Below are 19,694 nucleotides of genomic sequence, written 5' to 3'. Positions count from 1 at the left end.
CCACCCAACCCCCTGAAGAAATCAATCGGAGACGGAGACTGAGAGAACTCTCCGACCTCCCTCTACTGACCTATATTGGCGTGTTAGCAGTATTACAGCATGCATGTTGCACTATCACGTTCACACCGTTAGGATATGCTTAGAAAAATGCCGCTCTGATTGGACAAAATAATAGTCAGCTCAGCTCTGATTGGCTTCTTGTTGAGTTTCACGTGAAGGGGGTTGCCCAGTAGTTGATAAGCCGCCAGAACTGAGGGAGAGCTCTAGCAGTCTTCAGAAGGCAGAAGCGGAGGAGCTCTGGGAGAGTGGTTAATAAACAGGTATAAACTGCGTATTAAAATAGTCTTCGTTTTCTTACTATTAATAAGCGGTCGCGGTTATTTATTCTTCAACGTCTTTGCATTTTTTTTAATTTATAAATAAAAAGTCTGTTTCGAAGTTTCCCCTATATATGTTTTACATTAGTTATTAAACCGGAATACAAACAAAGACCTAACCACAAAATGATCGGGTTGCTGTGAATTCATTGTTGAATGGAAGTTTGTGTCTAGTTTATCGAAATAAATCGGATGTCATTGAGTTAATACTGTATTTCCCTTGTGGTCATTTTACTTCTTCTTGCTGTTACAATGTATTTTGTATATCGCCATGCAATATCCGTAGCTAATTAACCCCAGAGTAGACTAATTGTCCCTGGTACGTTTCTTTGTTCTAGTATTGCTGTTATTTGTATACTCGGTTTTTTTATTTGTTGCCAGACTTACATTTTTGTTTGAATATCTTTAATACAAATCTAGCTGTTTAATAAAACTGAAATTAAATGCATGCTTCAAATACCTTATTCTAATATCTCAATATTTGCAAGCTTGCAGAAGGACTTTAATGTTGTGAAATTATGCATCTTGTATCTCTTTCAACTGAAAATCATAACCTGTGAGCAGTGCTTTACACTCTAGTTACAATTTGAAAAGTCACCCTTCAGCTGTTAGTATTTTTTTTTTTTTTCTCTGTTTTTGGGGCTTTTCACTTTCAGTCAATAATTAAAATATGGCATATATAGGTAGTAGATAAATACATACTTACTGATAGTTTTCTTTTTAAAACTATTTTCTTAACCTTCTTTTTACAAATACATTTTAAGGCCATTTTTTTTTTTTTTTTTTTTTTTAAATCTATGTAATTAAAACAAATGTCTTGTCCCAATTTTCCCCCAAAATAATACTTTGTAATTGAGTTACCACAGTTGGACAAAAAAGTGTTTCTGTTTGTGTTAATTTCTTTAAAAAAAAAAAAAAAAAAAAAAAATATATATATATATATATATATATATATATATATATATATATATATATATATATATATATATATATATATATATATATATATATATATATATATATTATACACATATACACACACACTTTTTCTTGGAGGGGGAGGGCACGGTTTGATATAGAGATGTATAATGTTTGGAAATGCTGGCATTGGCCTTTAATTCTCATTCCAAAGTACAAAATGTATTCTCCCTGCTCAATATGGTAGCATTAATGAATAAATGTGTGTATGTATGATGACATGATGTGTTTGGGATTTGGATATGTGGGAAATCATTTGACAAAGGTGTCAGACACCGAAACATTATGTATGAATTTCTGACAATCATTAGTTGATAACTATTGGATGAATTAAATAAGCGTTTTTGACAAAGACCAGTGAGTGCCTTTTTTCTAACAAGGAATATATATATATAATGTATGTGTTTATTTTATGTATATTACACTCGAAAGTTTTATAAAATAAATTATTCCAGTTGAATTGATTTTTTTTTTTTTGTTTGTTTTTTTAAACATAATTGACACTTATTTTCTGTATTTTGCAGAATGATACAAATCCTGGAGCCACGGTCTCTACCACGTTCAATAATGCCTGTTGACGTTGCAGTTAGGATTTGCTTGGCCCATTCTCCTCCACTGAAAAAATTTCTCAGTCCCTATGAAGACTGCAAAGGGAGAAACTTTGTGAACCGCTATAAGCCCTTAAGATCATGTCTCATTTTAAAAAAGGAATCTGATTCTAGAAGCAATGAATGGAATAGATCCAAATCAAGAAACAAAAAGCAGGTCATTTTTGCTGATTCCAAAGGACTTTCCCTTACTTCAGTGCATGTGTTCTCAGAGTTTAAAGACGAACCTTCCATAGATTTCCAGTTTGGCTTGGTTGACTTGGAAGACATCACAGCTGGTTTAAAACTACACGAAGAAAAGAACTTGATTTTAGGTTTTACTCAACCTTCAGCTGATTATTTACAGTTCCGCAACCGCCTTCAGAAGAACTTGGTCTGTTTGGAGAATTGCAGCCTTCAGGAAAGGTCCGTAGCTGGCACAATCAAGGTAAAAAATTTGAGCTATGAAAAAACTGTTAAAGTTCGAATAACCTTTAACACATGGAAAACCTTCACAGATGTCGAATGTGTCTATATGAATAACCTCTATGGTGGTAACGAAAGTGACACTTTTTCATTTGCAGTTGATGTACCACCCAACATTCCCAACCATGAAAAAATAGAGTTTTGTGTATGCTTTGAAAGTAAGGGCAAAATCTTCTGGGATAATAATGATGGGCATAATTATTCTGTTGTGCATGCGGAATGGAAGTCTGATGGTGTGCAGGCACCTGTTAATAGCGATCAAACATCAAGCAACTTCCAGAAATCAAAGCAATACAGCGACTGTGATCAGTTTGGAAGTCCCAGAACTTCCACCGGTTTATTCCCTGAATGGCAGAGTTGGGGTAAATTTGTGAACACAGCGCCTTATTGGTGAAGATAACCAAGCAGCAATCTTTCTTAATCTGTATTTCAGCATCCTAAACCTGAAAATAAGCAAATTTAAATATAAATCTGCTACAAGTAGTATACATTCATGACTTTGTCGTGAACAAAGATGCAAAAATAAGTGAGTACAAATTTAAGATATGATTCTTATATCTGCTTGAATCTGTCTACGTTAGAAATACTGTTAGAAGTCATAAGAACTGAATTTCTGATGAGTCTGATAAGGATATGCATTTTGACAGTATGCCTTGTAGCTCATTTATGTGGACTGCATCAAAGCTTGAGAGGATAATACAGATGCAAGATTGGACTTATCCCACAGGGTCTTGCAAGTGTTTAAGAATGGATCACTAGTACAAAATGGGCAACACTGGGATTAGCACCCTTTCAAATGCATCCAGCACATGTTGGGAGGAGCAAACACTTGGGTAGCTTGGCTGTATTTAACAGCAAATCTATAGTGTAAGATTTTAGGAGCTGGCCTTTTAAAGTCACATTGATAGGTGAATGTAACAATACAATGGGTTTAGAAGTAGGAAGCTAAATGCGTATTAGAATGTGAGCCATAAAATTAATATAATAATAAAATTATGAAATGCAGTAGTGTATCTGGTGTTAATTTTTAATAAAATACCCTGTTAAAATTCTTGCAGCTGAAGGACCCAGTACAGCTGACAATACATTTTCTTTAAGTGCCTTATCAAAATCTGTTGCCAAACCAAAATTGCACAATTGTAGGTTGTCTGCCACATTTTTTTTAATCTTTTATAGTGGATTTTTTTTCCTGTGTCATACAAAAAATGTTAAATCTGGTAACACTATACCATCACAATTCTTTAGTTTTATCAGTGATTCTGCATTTCTCATAAACCACAGATGACTTTTGAATATGGAAGGGAATGATAAAGGGGTACTCTTAAAGTGGCACATTGACTCAGGACCTCTGTATATTTATCCTGATCCCATATGATTTGGCACTTGTTTGCAAGCAATCTAAAAATTTTGTATCCACTGTCTTTGTGTAGGGATTACAGATGTTTATAATGTCCTTCATATTGAAGGTAAAACAATTGCACCTTTTTATGTGAATTTGGTATGTAATAGAATTGTAGGTTCCTTAACACAAAGGATGTATGAATTGTAGCTTGTTTTTTTGCACATATGCAGGCAAAGACTTTCATAAAGTAGTAATACCTGTTCTAAATCAAACTTTATTGCCTCCCCCTCAACATTTAACTGCTGCTTATTTATTTGTTTTTCTCCATTCTTTTGCCATCTTCTAGACAAATCGTTATTCTGTGCACTTTTTTTTTTTTTTTTTTTTTTTTTACTTTTGTTTGAGCAGTATATTTTTCTACTTTATAGATGGGTTAAGAGTGTTCAACATGTACAGTGTCTTTTTAAAAAGGATTTATATGTATATTGTCTGATTTTTGAGGGAGGTTTTCCTGGTGACTAAAAATGGTTAGTGATGCTCTCATTCTAAAAATGGTAAGCATTATTTGTTTAAAATGATTTTTATTGTGAGAATACAAGTAAGCTTTAACAAATGTTTGTCACTTTAAAGAGATGCCTGGAAATGTTTTGATTGGTTGAAATAAAACATACCCAGTTCTCAATTGTTCTACTGAAATGGTTTATATCACTGTACAATGAAATTGTGCTATGTAAATGAGTCTTTTCAATAAATTATGTTTTTGTATAATTAAAATGTGGCTTTTTTTATTTCTAAAACACACGTGTTGCTACAATATTGTAACCTACCCATATAAAGTAGGGCAGTGCTTGACGAATATGTTCAAAAATTAGGAGCCAGGCATATTTTTAGGAGCCAGGGGTAAGTTGGGGAGAATAACCCCAAAAGTTAGGAGCCAGGGGTAAAATTCTAGGAGCCACTGGCTCCTGGGTTTGTCAAGCCCTGAAGTAGGGGGTGTGATGCATTGGTCTAATAAAAATTAAAAAGGTGTATGTGTGTGTATATATATATATGTGTGTGTGTGTGTGTGTGTATGTATGTATATATATATATATATATATATATATATATATATATATATATATATATATATTTTATTTCTTTTAAAGCATTAAATTCACTCATTAAAAGACCAGCGAGTGACTCATTTTGCCCTTATATTTAACTGTTGGCACCCTGGCATTTGCAACTGAGGCGAGTGCTCTTTTGAACATTCTGCACAACAAAAGTGTGAGTGCTAAGAAATAGCTAGTAATAACCTCAATGATATATGAGAATATAAATACAATTAGAATTTCCAGCAATTTAGCATATTAAAGGAAAGTTCAATTTCAGATTAAAAAGTGTATCTTTCTTACGAACAATGGCAGCCTCCTCACCAACAATGGTCCAGAGATACTATATAAAAGACAAAACAAAGGGGCGCCTCATGTGTGGTATCATCAAATAAGCACAAAGCCACAGAAAAAAGCCAAATGGGTCCTCGCAAGGCTCTGGAGCACACCTATGTGCTTGTAGGGACAGGCTGCAGCCTGTCCCTACAAGCACATAGGTGTGCTCAAGAGCCTTGTGAGTACTCTTTTGAACAGTGTGTATTTTCTTGATTCAGATAGGGCATGTAATGTCTTAAACAACTTTGCCATTTACTTTTAGCAAATTTTGTTTTATCTTGGTTGAAAGTTAAACCTAGGTAGGCTCGTATGCTAATTTCTGAGCCCTTGAAGGCCACCTCTAGCTTAGTGCCTTAACAATTTTCACAGCTAGATAGTGCTAGTTCATGTGTGACATTAACATTGTGCTCACTCCTGTCCATGAAGTTGGCAATGATTGGCTAAAATGCAAGTCTGTCAAAAGAACTGAAATAAGGAGCATAGGCTTGGATACAAGGCAAGAAAATAAGTAAAACGTGTATTAATATAACAGTGTTGGTTATGTTCAACTGGGGAATAGGTAATAAAGGGATTATCCTTTTAAACAATAACTATTCTGGAGTAGACTGTCCCTTTAAGCTTTTCATTAACCCCTTATTGACCGAGGACTTGCAGGATATGTCCTATAAAAAATAAAAAGAGTTAACGCCTGAGGACCCTGCACGTCCTCGGTCTGGAAGCGATCCTGCTTGCTTCCAGCCGCTTTCCAGTTATTGCAATGATGCCTCGATATCGAGGCATCCTGCAATAAACCTGCATGGCCATCCGATGCAGAGAGCCACTCTGTGGCCCTCTCTGCACCGGACATCGATGGCCGGTATCTGTGAGTGGGAGGCGGGTGGGCAGCCATCGATGGGCCGTGTGATGTGAAGGGGGGTGGGGCCCACGGGGGGCGTTCACGGAGCAGGTGGGAACTGCTACACTACCGAAAAATGTAATGATAATAAGTGTGAGAAAAGGGGATTTACAATTTTAAAACAATGTAAGGGATCTGGGAGAGGGAGGGCTACACTATAGAAAAGGGCAAAAAAATATAAAGCATAATTTTTTTTTTTTTTATTTTTTTTTTTTAACTAAACTGGGTGCTGGCAGACAGCTGCTAGTACCCAAGATGGTGCCCATTAAGATAGAGGGGGAGGGTTAGAGAACTGTTTGTTTGGTGGGGGATCAGTGAGGTTGGGGGCTAAGGGGGATCCTACACAGCAGCATATGTAAATATGCTATAAAAAAACTCAAAAAAACTAAATATAGCTTTTATTTTAGTACAGGCAAACTGTCTGCCAGTACTTAAGATGGCAGGGACAATTGTGGGGTGGGGGAGGGAAGAGAGCTGTTTGGGAGGGATCAGTGGGTCTGATGTTTCAGGTGGGAGGCTGATCTCTACACTAAAGCTAAAATTAACCCTGCAAGCTCCCTAATTAACCCCTTCACTGCTAGCCATAATACACATGTGGTGTGCAGCGGCCTTCTAATTACCAAAAAGCAAAGCCATATGTCTGCTATTTCTGAACAAAGGGGATCCCAGAGAATAATTTACAAGCATTTGTGCCATAATTGCACAAGCGGTTTGTAAATAATTTCAGTGAGAAACCTAAAGTTTGTGAAAAAGGGAACTATTTTTTTTTTATTTTATTTGATCGCATATGGCGGTGAAATGGTGGCATGAAATATACCAAAATGGGCCTAGATCAATATTTTGGGTTGTCTACACTAAAGCTAAAATTAACCCTACAAGCTCCCTAATTAACCCCTTCACTGCTGGGCATAATACACGTGTGGAATTTAGCGGCCTTCTAATTACCAAAAAGCAATGCCAAAGACATATGTCTATTTCTGAACAAAGGGGATCCCAGAGAAGAAATTACAACCATTTATGCCATAATTGCACAAGCTGGTTGTAAATAATTTCAGTGAGAAACCGAAAGTTTGTGAAAAAGTTAACAATTTTTTTTTGTATTTGATCGCATTTGGCGGTAAAATGGTGGCATGAAATATACCAAAATGGGCCTAGATCAATACTTTGGGATGTCTTCTAAAAAAAAAATATATATATATATGTCAATGGATATTCAGAGATTCCTGAAAGATATTAGTGTTCTAATGTAACTAGGGCTAATTTTGAAAAAAGTGGTTTGGAAATAGCAAAGTGCTGCTTGTATAACTTGCACAAAAAAAGCAAAGAACATGTAAACATTGGGTATTTCTAAACTCAGGACAAAATTTAGCATGGGTGTTTTTTGGTGGTTGTAGATGTGTAACAGATTTTGGGGGTCAAAGTTAGAAAGTGTGGGTTTTTATCCATTTTTTTTTTTTTTCTCATTTTATCTTTTTTTTTTTTTTTATATAGTAAATTATAAGATATGATGAAAATAATGGTATCTTTAGAAAGTCATTTAATGGTGAGAAAAACGGTATATAATATGTGTGGGTACAGTAAATAAGAGGAAAATTACAGCTGAACACAAAAATGTAAAAATAGCCTTGGTCCCAAACGGACAGGAAATGGAAAGTGTTGTGGTCATTATGGGGTTAAAGGGCCACTAAACCCAAAATCTTTCTTTCATGATTCAAATAGAACATTCAAATTTAAACAACATTACAATTTACTTCTATTATTTATTTTGCTTTATTTTTTAGGTATCCTTATTTGAAGAAAAAGCAATGCACATGGGTGAGCCAATCACATGAAGGCTTCTATGTGCAGCAGCCAATCATCAGCTACTGAGCATATCTAGATATGCTTTTCAGCAAGGAATATCAAGAGAATAAAACAAATTGGATAATAGAAGTAAATTAGATGTTTAAAATTGCATTCTCTTTCTAAATCATGAAAGAAAAAAATGTGGGTTTCATATCCCTTTAATGGGACATGAAACCTAATTTATTTTTTTTTCTTCATAATTCAGAGCATACAACTTTCTCATTTACTTATATTATCTAATTTTTTATTCTCCTGATTTCCTTTGTTGAAAAGCATATATAGATAGGCTCAGGTGCTTTGAGCTAGCTGCTGATCGGTGGCTGAACTTGTATGCCCATTTTTATTGGCTTACATATGTGTTCAGTTAGCTCCCAGGAGTGCATTACTGCTTCAATAAATTATATCAAGAGAATAAAGCAAATTTGATAACAGGTGTAAGTTGGGAAGTTTGTTTAAAATGTATTATCTGTGAGAAAAATGTGGGGTTTTATGTCCCTTTAAGGCTACCCTAGGGAAAATTTGGTTGTGTATTTATTTTGGAAGTACTTGCATTGGCCTTCATATTTTGTACTGTGTCCTGCTAAAAATGTTCTTGGGAGAACAATACCCCCCATATACCGGTTTTATGGTGTTTTGAGAAGTTACAGGGCCAAATATGGCGCATTTCCATTTACACCTTTGGCACATTGATTTTCTGGGCCTATGTTACCTTTGAGACATGACAGCCCAGGAATTAAAATTACCCCATCATGGCCTACCATTTGTAAAAATAGGCAACCCAGGATATGTCCAGTCTTATTTTATAGTCACTTAGCCACAACAGCTTGCCAAATGTAATGGTCATATTTTTTTTTTTTTTCTTCACGCAAGCACTTCAAGTTGCTTGTTTTGAGCATCATCAACCTATAAAGGTTTTAAAGCTATAAAACATCCATATTTGTGTTCAGCGATGCCCCATGAGTATAATTAACACCCCCCCGTACAGGTTTTATGATGTTTTCATGGCCAAACATAGGGCCTGCACATTTACATGGAAGTTTGACACATTTAATTTTCTGGGCCAATGTTGCCTTTGAGACATATCAGCTCAGGACAGAAAATTACCCCCATCATGGCATAACATTTGCAAAAGTAGGTAACTCAGGGTATTATAAAAAAGGTATGTTGAGTTGTTTGGTGTAGTTAATTTATCATGACCATATAGTAGTAGCTGGGCATAACATAAAAGGGGCATGACGAGGTCAAAGGATCCATGAAGACAGAATAATACTATAACAATAAATAAGTCGGGAACACATACAAAGTAATTTTGAATTAAGTTCTACTCTGTATGGGTAGATTCTGAAGTAGTCTGATACAGTGGGCAGGAAGAACAAAAGTAACGGAGTCCTTCCTAACTGCTTTTTTAGTAGCAGACGCTGCATTTTTTTGTAGGGAGACTTTCTGCAGGCTGAGCAAGAACCTCCGCTATCCTTGTGAACCACAAATCAGAGACATTGTTTCTGTCTTGCGGTCCGGTTTAGAGGAGGTTCTTGCTATGGTGTTATAGCGGGAAGTCGGAAAGGAGCCGAGAGACTCGCTGGCCTGAGTCACAGTCGGTACGAGTAGACCCACTAAGCTCTGAGTTTACGCTGACGATCTCCCAGGACCCCAGGGTCTAAAGAAAAAACAGGTGGGCTGTTATAACCCCATTCGATAATCCACAGACCTGGGATAGGAGACAAAGATAGGAAAAGAGTCTACACTATATTACACTTTACGGATCTAACGGAGCTTCTGATGGAGCCTCTAACGGAGCTTCTGCTTAGATGGTATATGTAAAGTCTGGCTAAAGATACACTTATACCTCCCAGAACCCCGGGGTCAAGTGAAGCTTGCAAAGGATAACACAGCATAGCTGCTCCGGTATATACCATCTCACATTTTGCCTGTGACACGTGTGCTTGCCCCGGGATAGGAGGCGAGAGGAAGCCCTATAACTGTCGGTGTCCCCAGGTGGCTACACAGTAGCAAAAGAAAAGTATCGCAGGACCAGAGGAAAAGAAAGAAGGATTCAAAAGATAAGTTATGACTTTTTTTCTTTTTTACTCTCTCTGCCCTATAAATTCACCTGCATAAATTGCATCATATCCTCTTAATTGCTGAAACATGGCTCAGATACTAAGCTATGAATTGCCATAAGATCACTTAGATAATTTTCATTTCTGTGATTCCTCTGTAATGCACTCTGGTTGTCTACAAACATATCTGCTTAAATAACTGTAGACTCTCTGTATGAAATTAGGTCAAAATTAACAATTCAAGTAGAAACTGATTTATAACATGTGAAGGCGAAGACTGATTTGGTTATGTGATATAGGATAACGTAAAGTCTCCAGGTGAGACTCCTAGTTGCTAGGATAACCACTGTCTGGGTTTCATACAAGGTGAAAAACATATTTGAGATATATGAATATTTGGCGGGCATATTATCACACACTTTCCAGTACACTGTATTTCTAACCACCAAAGAGGTATCACTGATCTTATATAGTTCGGCAAGATTTTTAGGATTGGCCGATTACACACTCACACGAGACATAAAAAGCTATTTCATCACACACTGTTTTTCTGTGCTTTTTGAGATTTGCCAAGGTCTGGCAGTTCACTTTTTGGAAGATAGCGGATATTCACCTGTTACACTCTTAAAGATTCACTTAAGTACACGCTGCTGCTACAGCCTTTCTTCTTCTCTCTCATATCAATCTCTCTTTTATGGACAAATTTCTAGGAATTAGTAGAACTGATATAGGCACAATGCCACCCAAAATAAAAGATAGGAAACCCAGGACAAGTATAGGAAGCTCAGAGACAGCTACAATAGATATCTATTGTGATATCTATTGTAGCTGTCTCTGAGCTTCCTATACTTGTCCTGGGTTTCCTCCAGGACACTATTATAGACACTAACATTCTAGTAAAACAAATTTCTGATCTTTTTTTTACCACAATTTGGAGAAGTTAAGACAAAATTAATGACTCTGACAAATGAACTTAAACAAATTTCAAGCAGATTAGGGGAAATAGAGAACAGGATCTCTGATATAGAGGACCGACAACACACCCAACACACCCAACAGACCCTTGTAGATACACACACTAAGAATATTGACACACTGCAAGCACGACTGGACGACCTAGAAGATAGGTCGCGTAGAAACAACTTGAAAATAGTGGGTCTCCCAGAGACTTCAGAATTCGCTGACCTAATGACCTTTATGAAAACTACATTACCAGAACTATTAGGTATGCCACTAGATAATACAGAAATAGCTGTTGAGAGGGTACACAGACTGGGAGCAAAGAAAGACGACACCTCCAAATATAAAAGACCAGTCCTGGCAAAGCTCCTAAATTTTCAGGATAAACAGAGAATCCTAGCATACTATAGGAAAAAAAGCATAGTAGAGGTCAATAAAGAACGTATATACTTATTTCAAGATTTCTCTGTGGAAACATTAAATAGAAGGAGACTGATGGCCCCCTGGTGCACGCAACTGATTAATGCAGGTCATAAAGCTACTATGATCTATCCGGCAAAAATCAAAATTTTTATTGACAATAATATTTTTACATTAACTACAGTGGAGGAGGTTAAACAATTTTTAGAAAAATAAGAAAAGTCAGAATTAACTATGAGAATAGTTGTGTTCTCTTTTTGTACATTGGTTGGCCTGCTTGGTACCGATATGTTCTACTGTTTGTCTGCTTTTTTTTTTTCCCTTCTTTCTCTTTTCTCTTCTATTTCCCTCTTCCGGCCCTCTACCTCCTCTCCACCCTGGGTCACCCCCCCTCTCTCCCTCTCTTCGGATGGGGCTATAAAAATTCACATTAATAGAAATGAAAAAATTACTTAACTTATTATCTTGGAATGTGGGGGGGTTCTCCTCCCCTGCCAAAAGAAAAAAAATATTACAACATCTGAAAAGTTACAAACCAGATATTGCTTTCCTGCAGGAAACACATTTGAGTCTGCAGGAAATAGAGAAACTAAGAATGGGTTGGATTGGGGAAGTGTATGCGACTCCGGCAGTTAAAAGAAAGAGAGGAGTGGCATGTATTTTCAGCAAGGATTTAGAGTTTCAGCTAATTTCGCAACACAGAGATGCGGAGGGAAGGTATCTCATTTTAGAAATAGAGATTAATAAATGGCGCTATACATTATGCAATCTCTATGCACCAAATGAATGCCGACCAGATTTCTGGGATAAACTTTATGCAAAATTAATCAAGTCAGTGGATTCCCAAGTAATTATTGGTGGAGATTTCAATAGTGTGTGTGTCCCCCAGCTGGACAGACTAAGGTCAAGTGGCTCTTATAGGTCTAAGAAGGAGGCCAGGGTCTTGAAATCCTTTATGAAAGGTCTTGGGCTCAGGGATATATGGAGAATACAACATCCGGACGAGAAAATGTTTACATGCGAGTCCAAGACCTTCCATACATTCTCAAGGATAGATATGTTCCTGGCCTCCGAAAAACTCTTACAATTAGAAATTAAGACAGATATCAAAAGTATAGTATTATCAGATCATGCTATTATCTCTCTGTCTGTCCAGCTGGGGAATAACAGAGAAAATCTATGCGGCAAATTCTTTTTCCCCTCATTTCTGTATTCTAATATTTATTTTAGGAACTGGCTCACTCAAAAATGGAGGGACTATGCTTTACTAAATAAAGACTATCTTTTTAAGACTGAAATATATTGGGAAGCCGCGAAGGCCTTTCTTAGGGGTGAGATAAAGGCCTTCATGGTCAAAAGGAAAAGAAAGATAAAAGCTAGAGATCTCCAATTAACGAATACCCTGAAAAACAAATTTAGAAAATATATCGACAATCCGAGTAGAGAGAATTGGATCATTTATCAGGAGGCAAAGAAAGAAAGAGAGATATTTTTAATACAAAATCAGCTACAAATAGAACTCAAAAACAAAGCTATATTTGGTGCATTTTCTCCAAAAACGGCAAAAATGCTTGCGACCATTTCAAAAAGCAAAAGGAAAAATAATTATATTGGCTCAATAATATCTGATGGCCAAAAATACAACACTCCAAAGGACATTAATAGACAATTTTACCTATTCTTCCAAAAACTGTACGCTTCAACTGAAACTAACCAGGAGACGAAAAATAGGTTCTGGAATAGCATTAAGACGCCAAAAATCTCAGCCGCACAGCTGAATACATTAAATAAGGAGATCACAATGGGGGAGGTTTCAAAAGCTATTACAGAATTAACGCTAGGGAAGGCCCCAGGCCCTGACCAACTCCCCAGTGAATTTTATAAAATACTGGCAGAAGAGATTGCTCCTACATTGACTAAACTGTTTAATAACTATTTTCTACTGCATGTTAAACCCTCACAAACCTTTACAGCATCTAATATTACTCTCATTTTAAAGAAGGATAAGGATCCCAACTCACTTGATGCATATAGACTAATCTCTCTCCTTAATAACGATTATAAAATCTTAGCAAATATATTAGCTTCCCGTCTCAAAAAGATTATAGGTGATGTTATTCATCCAGATCAAACTGGTTTTATACCGGGGAGAACAGCACAAAAAAATATAAGAAAGGCTATGATGCTGATTGAATACATATTAGAATCCCATAGGACAGGGTCAGACACAAAGCAAGATTTTGCTTTTTTGACAGTTGATGCGGAAAAAGCTTTTGACTCTGTCCTATGGGATCACTTATTCACAACGCTAACTAATTTTGGTTTTTCAGGGCACTTTTTCACATATATTTCTTTAATATATCAGAATCCCATTTCCTGTCTTAGCATAAATAATATTCTATCCCCCCCTATAACTTTATCTAAAGGAACGAGACAGGGGTGTCCTCTTTCACCCTTGTTATTCGATCTGGCTATAGAACCTTTAGCTATAAAGAGTAGAGAAATATTAGAGGGCATTAAGATAAAACAACATAAGATGGTACTATCCCTCTATGCGGATGATATTCTATTCTATATAAGGAACTCGGTGAAAAATATTCCAATCTTAGTGGATCTACTAGCGGAATTTAGCAATTTTACTGGCTATAGAGTAAATATAGCTAAATCAGAGATTTTGTGGATAATTAAGAATAGAAATAGCCTCTTGGAAAATTCTTTTAAATTAACTGATAATTCTATCAAATACTTAGGAATTAATATCTCTAGAAATCCAGAGGAATGGTATGGTATAAATTTTACTCCTATTTGGAGGAAGTGTCTCTTTGAGATGCAGAAATGGAGTAGGTTACCACTCTCACTATCAGCGAGGATTGCGTTAATTAAAATGCGAACTCTCCCAAAAGTCTTATTTGTTATCCAGAATGTCCCTGTATTTATACGGAAGGTGGATATTAAAAAATTCAATGCAGGCTGCTCCCACTTTTTATGGGCTTCTAAAAAACCACGGATTGCATTAGCTAGACTAATGCATCCAAAAGAAATGGGTGGTTTTGCCTTCCCGAATCTGGTAAAATATAATTTGGCTTGTCTTGCCAGAATAGCGCTGGACTGGTTAACTGAAGCAAATTATGTTACCAGCTTAGAGATTGAGGAGAATATAATATCTCCTTATTCGCTGAAAGCAATACTACATATCTCGCACTATTCAACGGTGCAAAATTTTATATTAAAATTCACAATCAACAATGTAATTCTAGCCTGGCTTAAAATCTGTAAACACCTAGAGATAAGGCACACTTTATCTAAATACCTACCTATTAGAGGAAATCCGGATTTTGAAAGTGGATGTTCAACTTCTGCCTTTGTGAAATGGTCAGCAAATAATTTGATTTTTCTACGGCAGCTGATAGATCCACTCTCTAATCATATGAAATCATTTGAAACTCTGACTAGAGAATTTAACTTAGATAGGAAATCATTTTTTGCCTATCTCCAAATAAGGCATTTTTTCTATAAGCAAGGGAATTTGGAGAGGGATATTTGGTCATTAGGCTCATTAGATGCCGTCATAAACCTGTTTTCCACTGGAAATAATTCTATTTCCTACATTTATCGATTGCTTGTATCTAAAGATGCAGAGGCAAGAATAAATAGTCTTTTAGGTTTATGGAGACAAGATTTTCCTGAAATAGATAGAGAATATTTTCAAAAGAGCTTTAACAGGGTCAGGAAGTTTTCAAGTAATATGGCAATAAGAGAATCACATCTAAAGCTTTTAAATAGGGCCTATCTCACCCCTACTAGGCTTGTCAAATGGAAAGGGAATATGGCCTGTTATAGATGTAGATTTCCTTATGCTGACCTTTTTCATATGTTTTATGCTTGTCCAAAAATAACTAAGTTATGGAAACAGGTGGAATTTTGGCTGAATAGATTTTTACCGGTCAGCATAACACTTAAACCACTATATATATATTTTTTGGTACAAGATCAGGTCCAAAACAAACCCTTAATCAATATGGTAATTCTATTAGTGAGACAGATGATTTTAGGAATGTGGAAGGACAAAAATGCTCCAACCATAGCTGCGGTTATTGGTAAGATTCGGTATCAAATGCTTCTGGAACAGCAAGACCCACAAATATTTGAGGAAAATAAAGTTAAAAACTATCTAATTAAATGGGATAAGGTTATTTTAGACCAAACCGAGGAAGTTCAGCGACAAATACTAACCCACTTTTGCAGGTCATCAGATCTGTTAGAACTAATACTCTCAGATACCCTGAATCCTGGAGACAATTTCTATCTTAATATGGGTGGGAGTGGGGAGGGGGGGTGAGGTTTGGGAGAGGTTAAGTCGATTCTTTTTCTTTTTTTTTTTTTCTTTTTCTCTCTTCTTTCTCTTTTTTTTCTTCCTCCTTTTTATTTTTTGTGTTTGTTTGTTTGTTTGTGTGCTTTTGTTTGTTGTTCATTGAAGAAAATATAATGAATAAAGGACTAGGAAGGAAAGGGAAGGGGAAAAAAAAGAAAAGAAATCCATGTAGGGAGGGAATTAATGTATTTCTGCGTTATTAAGGAAGACATAGGACTTTTGAGGATTAAGTCGTAAGTATTTGATTAACCGGATGGAGTATAACTCAGTAGGAAAGCCCTATGTTATGATGTCACTAGTTAAAAATTGTTTATTTTGAAATCTTATGCATGCATTCTCTGTCACGTAAAATACCTGTCTTGTATTGTTCTTTTGTTTTTTTCCCCTCATTTATTTTTTCTGTACCCCTCATGGATATTATCAATAAATATATATTTAAAAAAAAAAAAAAAAAAAATATGTACAATTGACATAATATAAATCTTCCAGGCCCCTAATTAGATAACGCCATGTGAGAGATATAAAATTTTATACATCCTATGAATACACCTTGTTGAGTTTTTTTTTTATGTCAAGACCGCATTGAACCAACACAAAACACAAATACAAAACAAAAACAAAAAGTAACAGCCCACCTCCTCCTCTCTCTCAGCCTCCCGCCCCACACCACCCCACCCCACCCCCTCCTCCCTCTCACTCATTCTCCACTGTCCAATATTCAGGAAAGTGGCCTGCATATATATTTGTTTGGACAAATACCGGATTAAGAAATGGTTTGATCAGTTTTTTTGGCATAATATTGGTAAGGATAAGATAAAAATGTCCCATTTCCTTAAAAGGAAGCTAAATGTTCTTCATAAGGATACGGTTAATTAAAGGGACAGTCAACACCAGAATTTTTGTTTTTTAAAAAGATAGATAATCCCTTTATTACCCATTCCCCCGTTTTGCATAGCCAACACAGTTATATTAATACACTTTTTACTGCTGTGACTATCTTGTATCTCAGCATCTCCTGACCGCCCCTAATCACATGACTTTTAGTTATTATCTATTGACTTGCATTTTAGCCAATTGGTGCAGTGTCTGCCACAACCCACGGGCGTGATCACAATGCTATCTATATGGTTTACCTGAACTACTCTCCCCTGTTGTGAAACACAAATACAAAAGCATGTGATTAGAGGCGGCCTTCAAGGGCTTAGAAATTATCATATGAGCCTTCCTAGGTTTGCTCTCAACTAGAATACCAAATGAACAAAGCAAAATTGTTTATAAAAGTAAATTGGAAAGTTGTTTAAAATTACATGCCCTATTTGAAAAATAAGTTTTTTTTGGCCTTGACTGTCCCTTTAAATTGTTCTGCCGTATATTGTGATATCAATGCATTTTTGAAGCGAGAAATTTTAGGTGCTGAACATAATTTCTACAGTTTGAGAATAAGATTACGACCGATTAATATAATTGTGTTTGAGTTTATAATTTTTGGGTACACCTTGAAATTTAACCAGGAAGAAAATCTCGATAGGTTTAAATTGATGCTCCAAATGTAAGACTGCTTTCATCCAATATATAATTTTTTTGCAAAAACTGATAAATTTTGGGGCATTCTCAGAAACAATGAAATAAATCTGCTTTTATTGCCTTACATCTGGAGTAAGAAACCCTAGATTTATACCACTTGGATAAGGTTTCCGGAGTAAGATAACTCTGGAGACTAATTTTAATCTGAGATTCCCTCCATGATGTTGGTACCCATGTTTGTTGAATTATTTTGAAAATCTCAACAATGATCCATTCATTAATATCCAGGAACCTTTTAGACCAGTTTGCAACCATATCAATAACTTGATGGTTTTTAAAGATACAATGGGGAAATTGCATAAATTCCAGTTGAATAACTAGATATTCTATTCTGCAATTCACCCAATGACCAATTTGTACCATATTTTTGAAGCAGCTCTTGAAGGAAGTGTCTTACTTGAAGGTAAGCGTGAAATTCATGTGATGTAAGATCAAATTTACTAGCTAAATCCGCAAAATTAATTGGATGGCCATCTATTCCTACAATTTGACTCATCGATTTTAGCCCTTTTAACTCCCAGTCTTTAAAGACCCTGTTTGAAGTCCCAGGACTAAAATTAGGATTACCACAAATGGGTAGGTAGTGAGAAATATACTGGGAACATTCCAGCTCGACACACAATTTCTGCCATGCTACTATAACATTTTTAAACATGGTTCAATAAAATATATTCGAGGGAAAAGAATTCAAGGGACAATGAAGTAGCACCTTCAATTGGAAGGGTGCCACCAATTGGGATTCCCATATAAAAGTGGTAATTTGATCTTTCTCGGTTATCCAATCTACCGCAAATCTTGCAGAGGTAACTAGATTATACGCTTGGATATTAGGGAGTGCTAGACCAGCTGCCGATTTAGAGTTCATAAGTCGACGGCAGGCAATCCGTGGTTTAGCTCCATTCCATAAAAATCTAGAACATGCTTTATTATACTTAAGAGTATCCCTTTTATGTATAAGAATCGGGATATTTTGGAAGATGTATAGTAATTTAGGAAAGAGAATTGTTTTAATCATAGCAATGCGGGCTGATAATGAGATAGGCAGAGAGGTCCACTCCTCTAACTTTTTTTATACACTGCTCCAGGCAATACACATAATTTAATTTATACCATTCGTCAGGATTTTTAGATAATCTAAGGCCTAAGTATGTAATTTGGGATACTTCGGAAAAAGGATGATTAATTTTAAATGTGTGTTTTTTATACAACCATAGAAGTTCTGACTTCAGTATGTTGACCTTATAGCCAGAAATTGCTCCAAACTTCTGAATAATATTCTGTAATATTGGAAGTGTATTCCTTATATTAGACAAAAATAGTAGCAGGTCATCTGCATATAATAGCAGGACCAATTTGTCGCCGGCCAATGGAATACCTTCCAATTCCTGATGAAGTAGTATGGCTAAAGGTTGTAAACAGATATTAAATAGCAGGGGAGAAAGCGGGCAACCCTGCCTAGTCCCTCTGTGTAAAATGAACCGTTGAGAGATTAGTCGGATATATAAATTGATCTAGAGAAAAGAACAGATGAGCCCAGCTGATTCGGTCAAAGGCCTTCTCTGCATCAACCGTTAAGATGGCCTTATCAGAGGTCTCAAGAGATCTAAGGGCCCTATGCTTATTCCAAAGAGATTCTATAAGCACTAAAACTTTCCTCATATTCCTTACGGGATTCTGCCCTGGCATAAACCCTGACTGGTTTACGTGTATTAAATCCCCAATATGGGGCTTTAATCGATTGACTAGAATAGTACCTAAAAGCTTATAATCGGTGTTAAGAACTGAAATAGGCCTGTATGAACTCGGTAACTCAGGGTCTTTACCCTTTTTTAAGATTAGGGAAATATTTGCTGCAGCAAAATATGGGGAGCATGTAGTGCTTTCAGAGAAATAAACATTAAATAGTTTGTCCAAAATGGGAGTAACTTGAGTTTGTAGAATTCTATAAAATTCTATGGGAAATGCATCCAGCCCAGCAGCTTTATTTAACTTGGCCTTCTTAATAGCAAGTAAGATCGGAGCATTAATGGTTCTCATAGCTTCTGGCGATAATTTTGGTACTTTGATCTTATCCCAAAATTCTTTTTGTAGGGTTCTACTTTATAGAGCTCATTAAAAAAGTCAAAAAACACTCTTTCAATGTCTGGATAGTTAGTAAATCTGTTCTGGTCCTTTTTAATGGCAGAAATAGCATTCCTAGTACTAGATTTAGAGATTCTAGCTAGGAACTTAGCGGATCTTCCGGTATATTATCCACTGTATAAAGCCTTTAATCTAAGTTCTTCTTGGACATTATTCTGCTTGAGATGGATATCTCGGGCTGCTTTCGCTCTCACATATGTATCCCAAAAGCATTTT

General features: G+C 36.1%; 1 protein-coding gene across 1 annotated transcript; it reads left to right on the top strand.

Annotated features, from left to right (window-relative positions):
- The first annotated feature begins 216 nt into the window (after window positions 1-216).
- PPP1R3C (protein phosphatase 1 regulatory subunit 3C) lies at window positions 217-4,544 on the top strand. Its single transcript, XM_053692331.1, has 2 exons — window positions 217-320; window positions 1,880-4,544. The coding sequence occupies exon 2, from the start codon at window positions 1,881-1,883 to the stop codon at window positions 2,820-2,822; it is 942 nt and encodes a 313-aa protein (XP_053548306.1). The 5' UTR covers window positions 217-320; window position 1,880; the 3' UTR covers window positions 2,823-4,544.
- Window positions 4,545-19,694: the final 15,150 nt, after the last annotated feature.

This window comes from Bombina bombina, chromosome 9, assembly GCF_027579735.1.
Source record: "Bombina bombina isolate aBomBom1 chromosome 9, aBomBom1.pri, whole genome shotgun sequence".
Taxonomy (NCBI): Eukaryota; Metazoa; Chordata; class Amphibia; order Anura; family Bombinatoridae; genus Bombina; species Bombina bombina.
This window is presented reverse-complemented; position numbering and strand designations above follow the sequence as displayed.

Bases quoted from the DNA above. Each gene is read 5' to 3' on its own strand.
- PPP1R3C (XM_053692331.1), top strand. From the start codon at position 1,881: ATGATACAAATCCTGGAGCCACGGTCTCTACCACGTTCAATAATGCCT.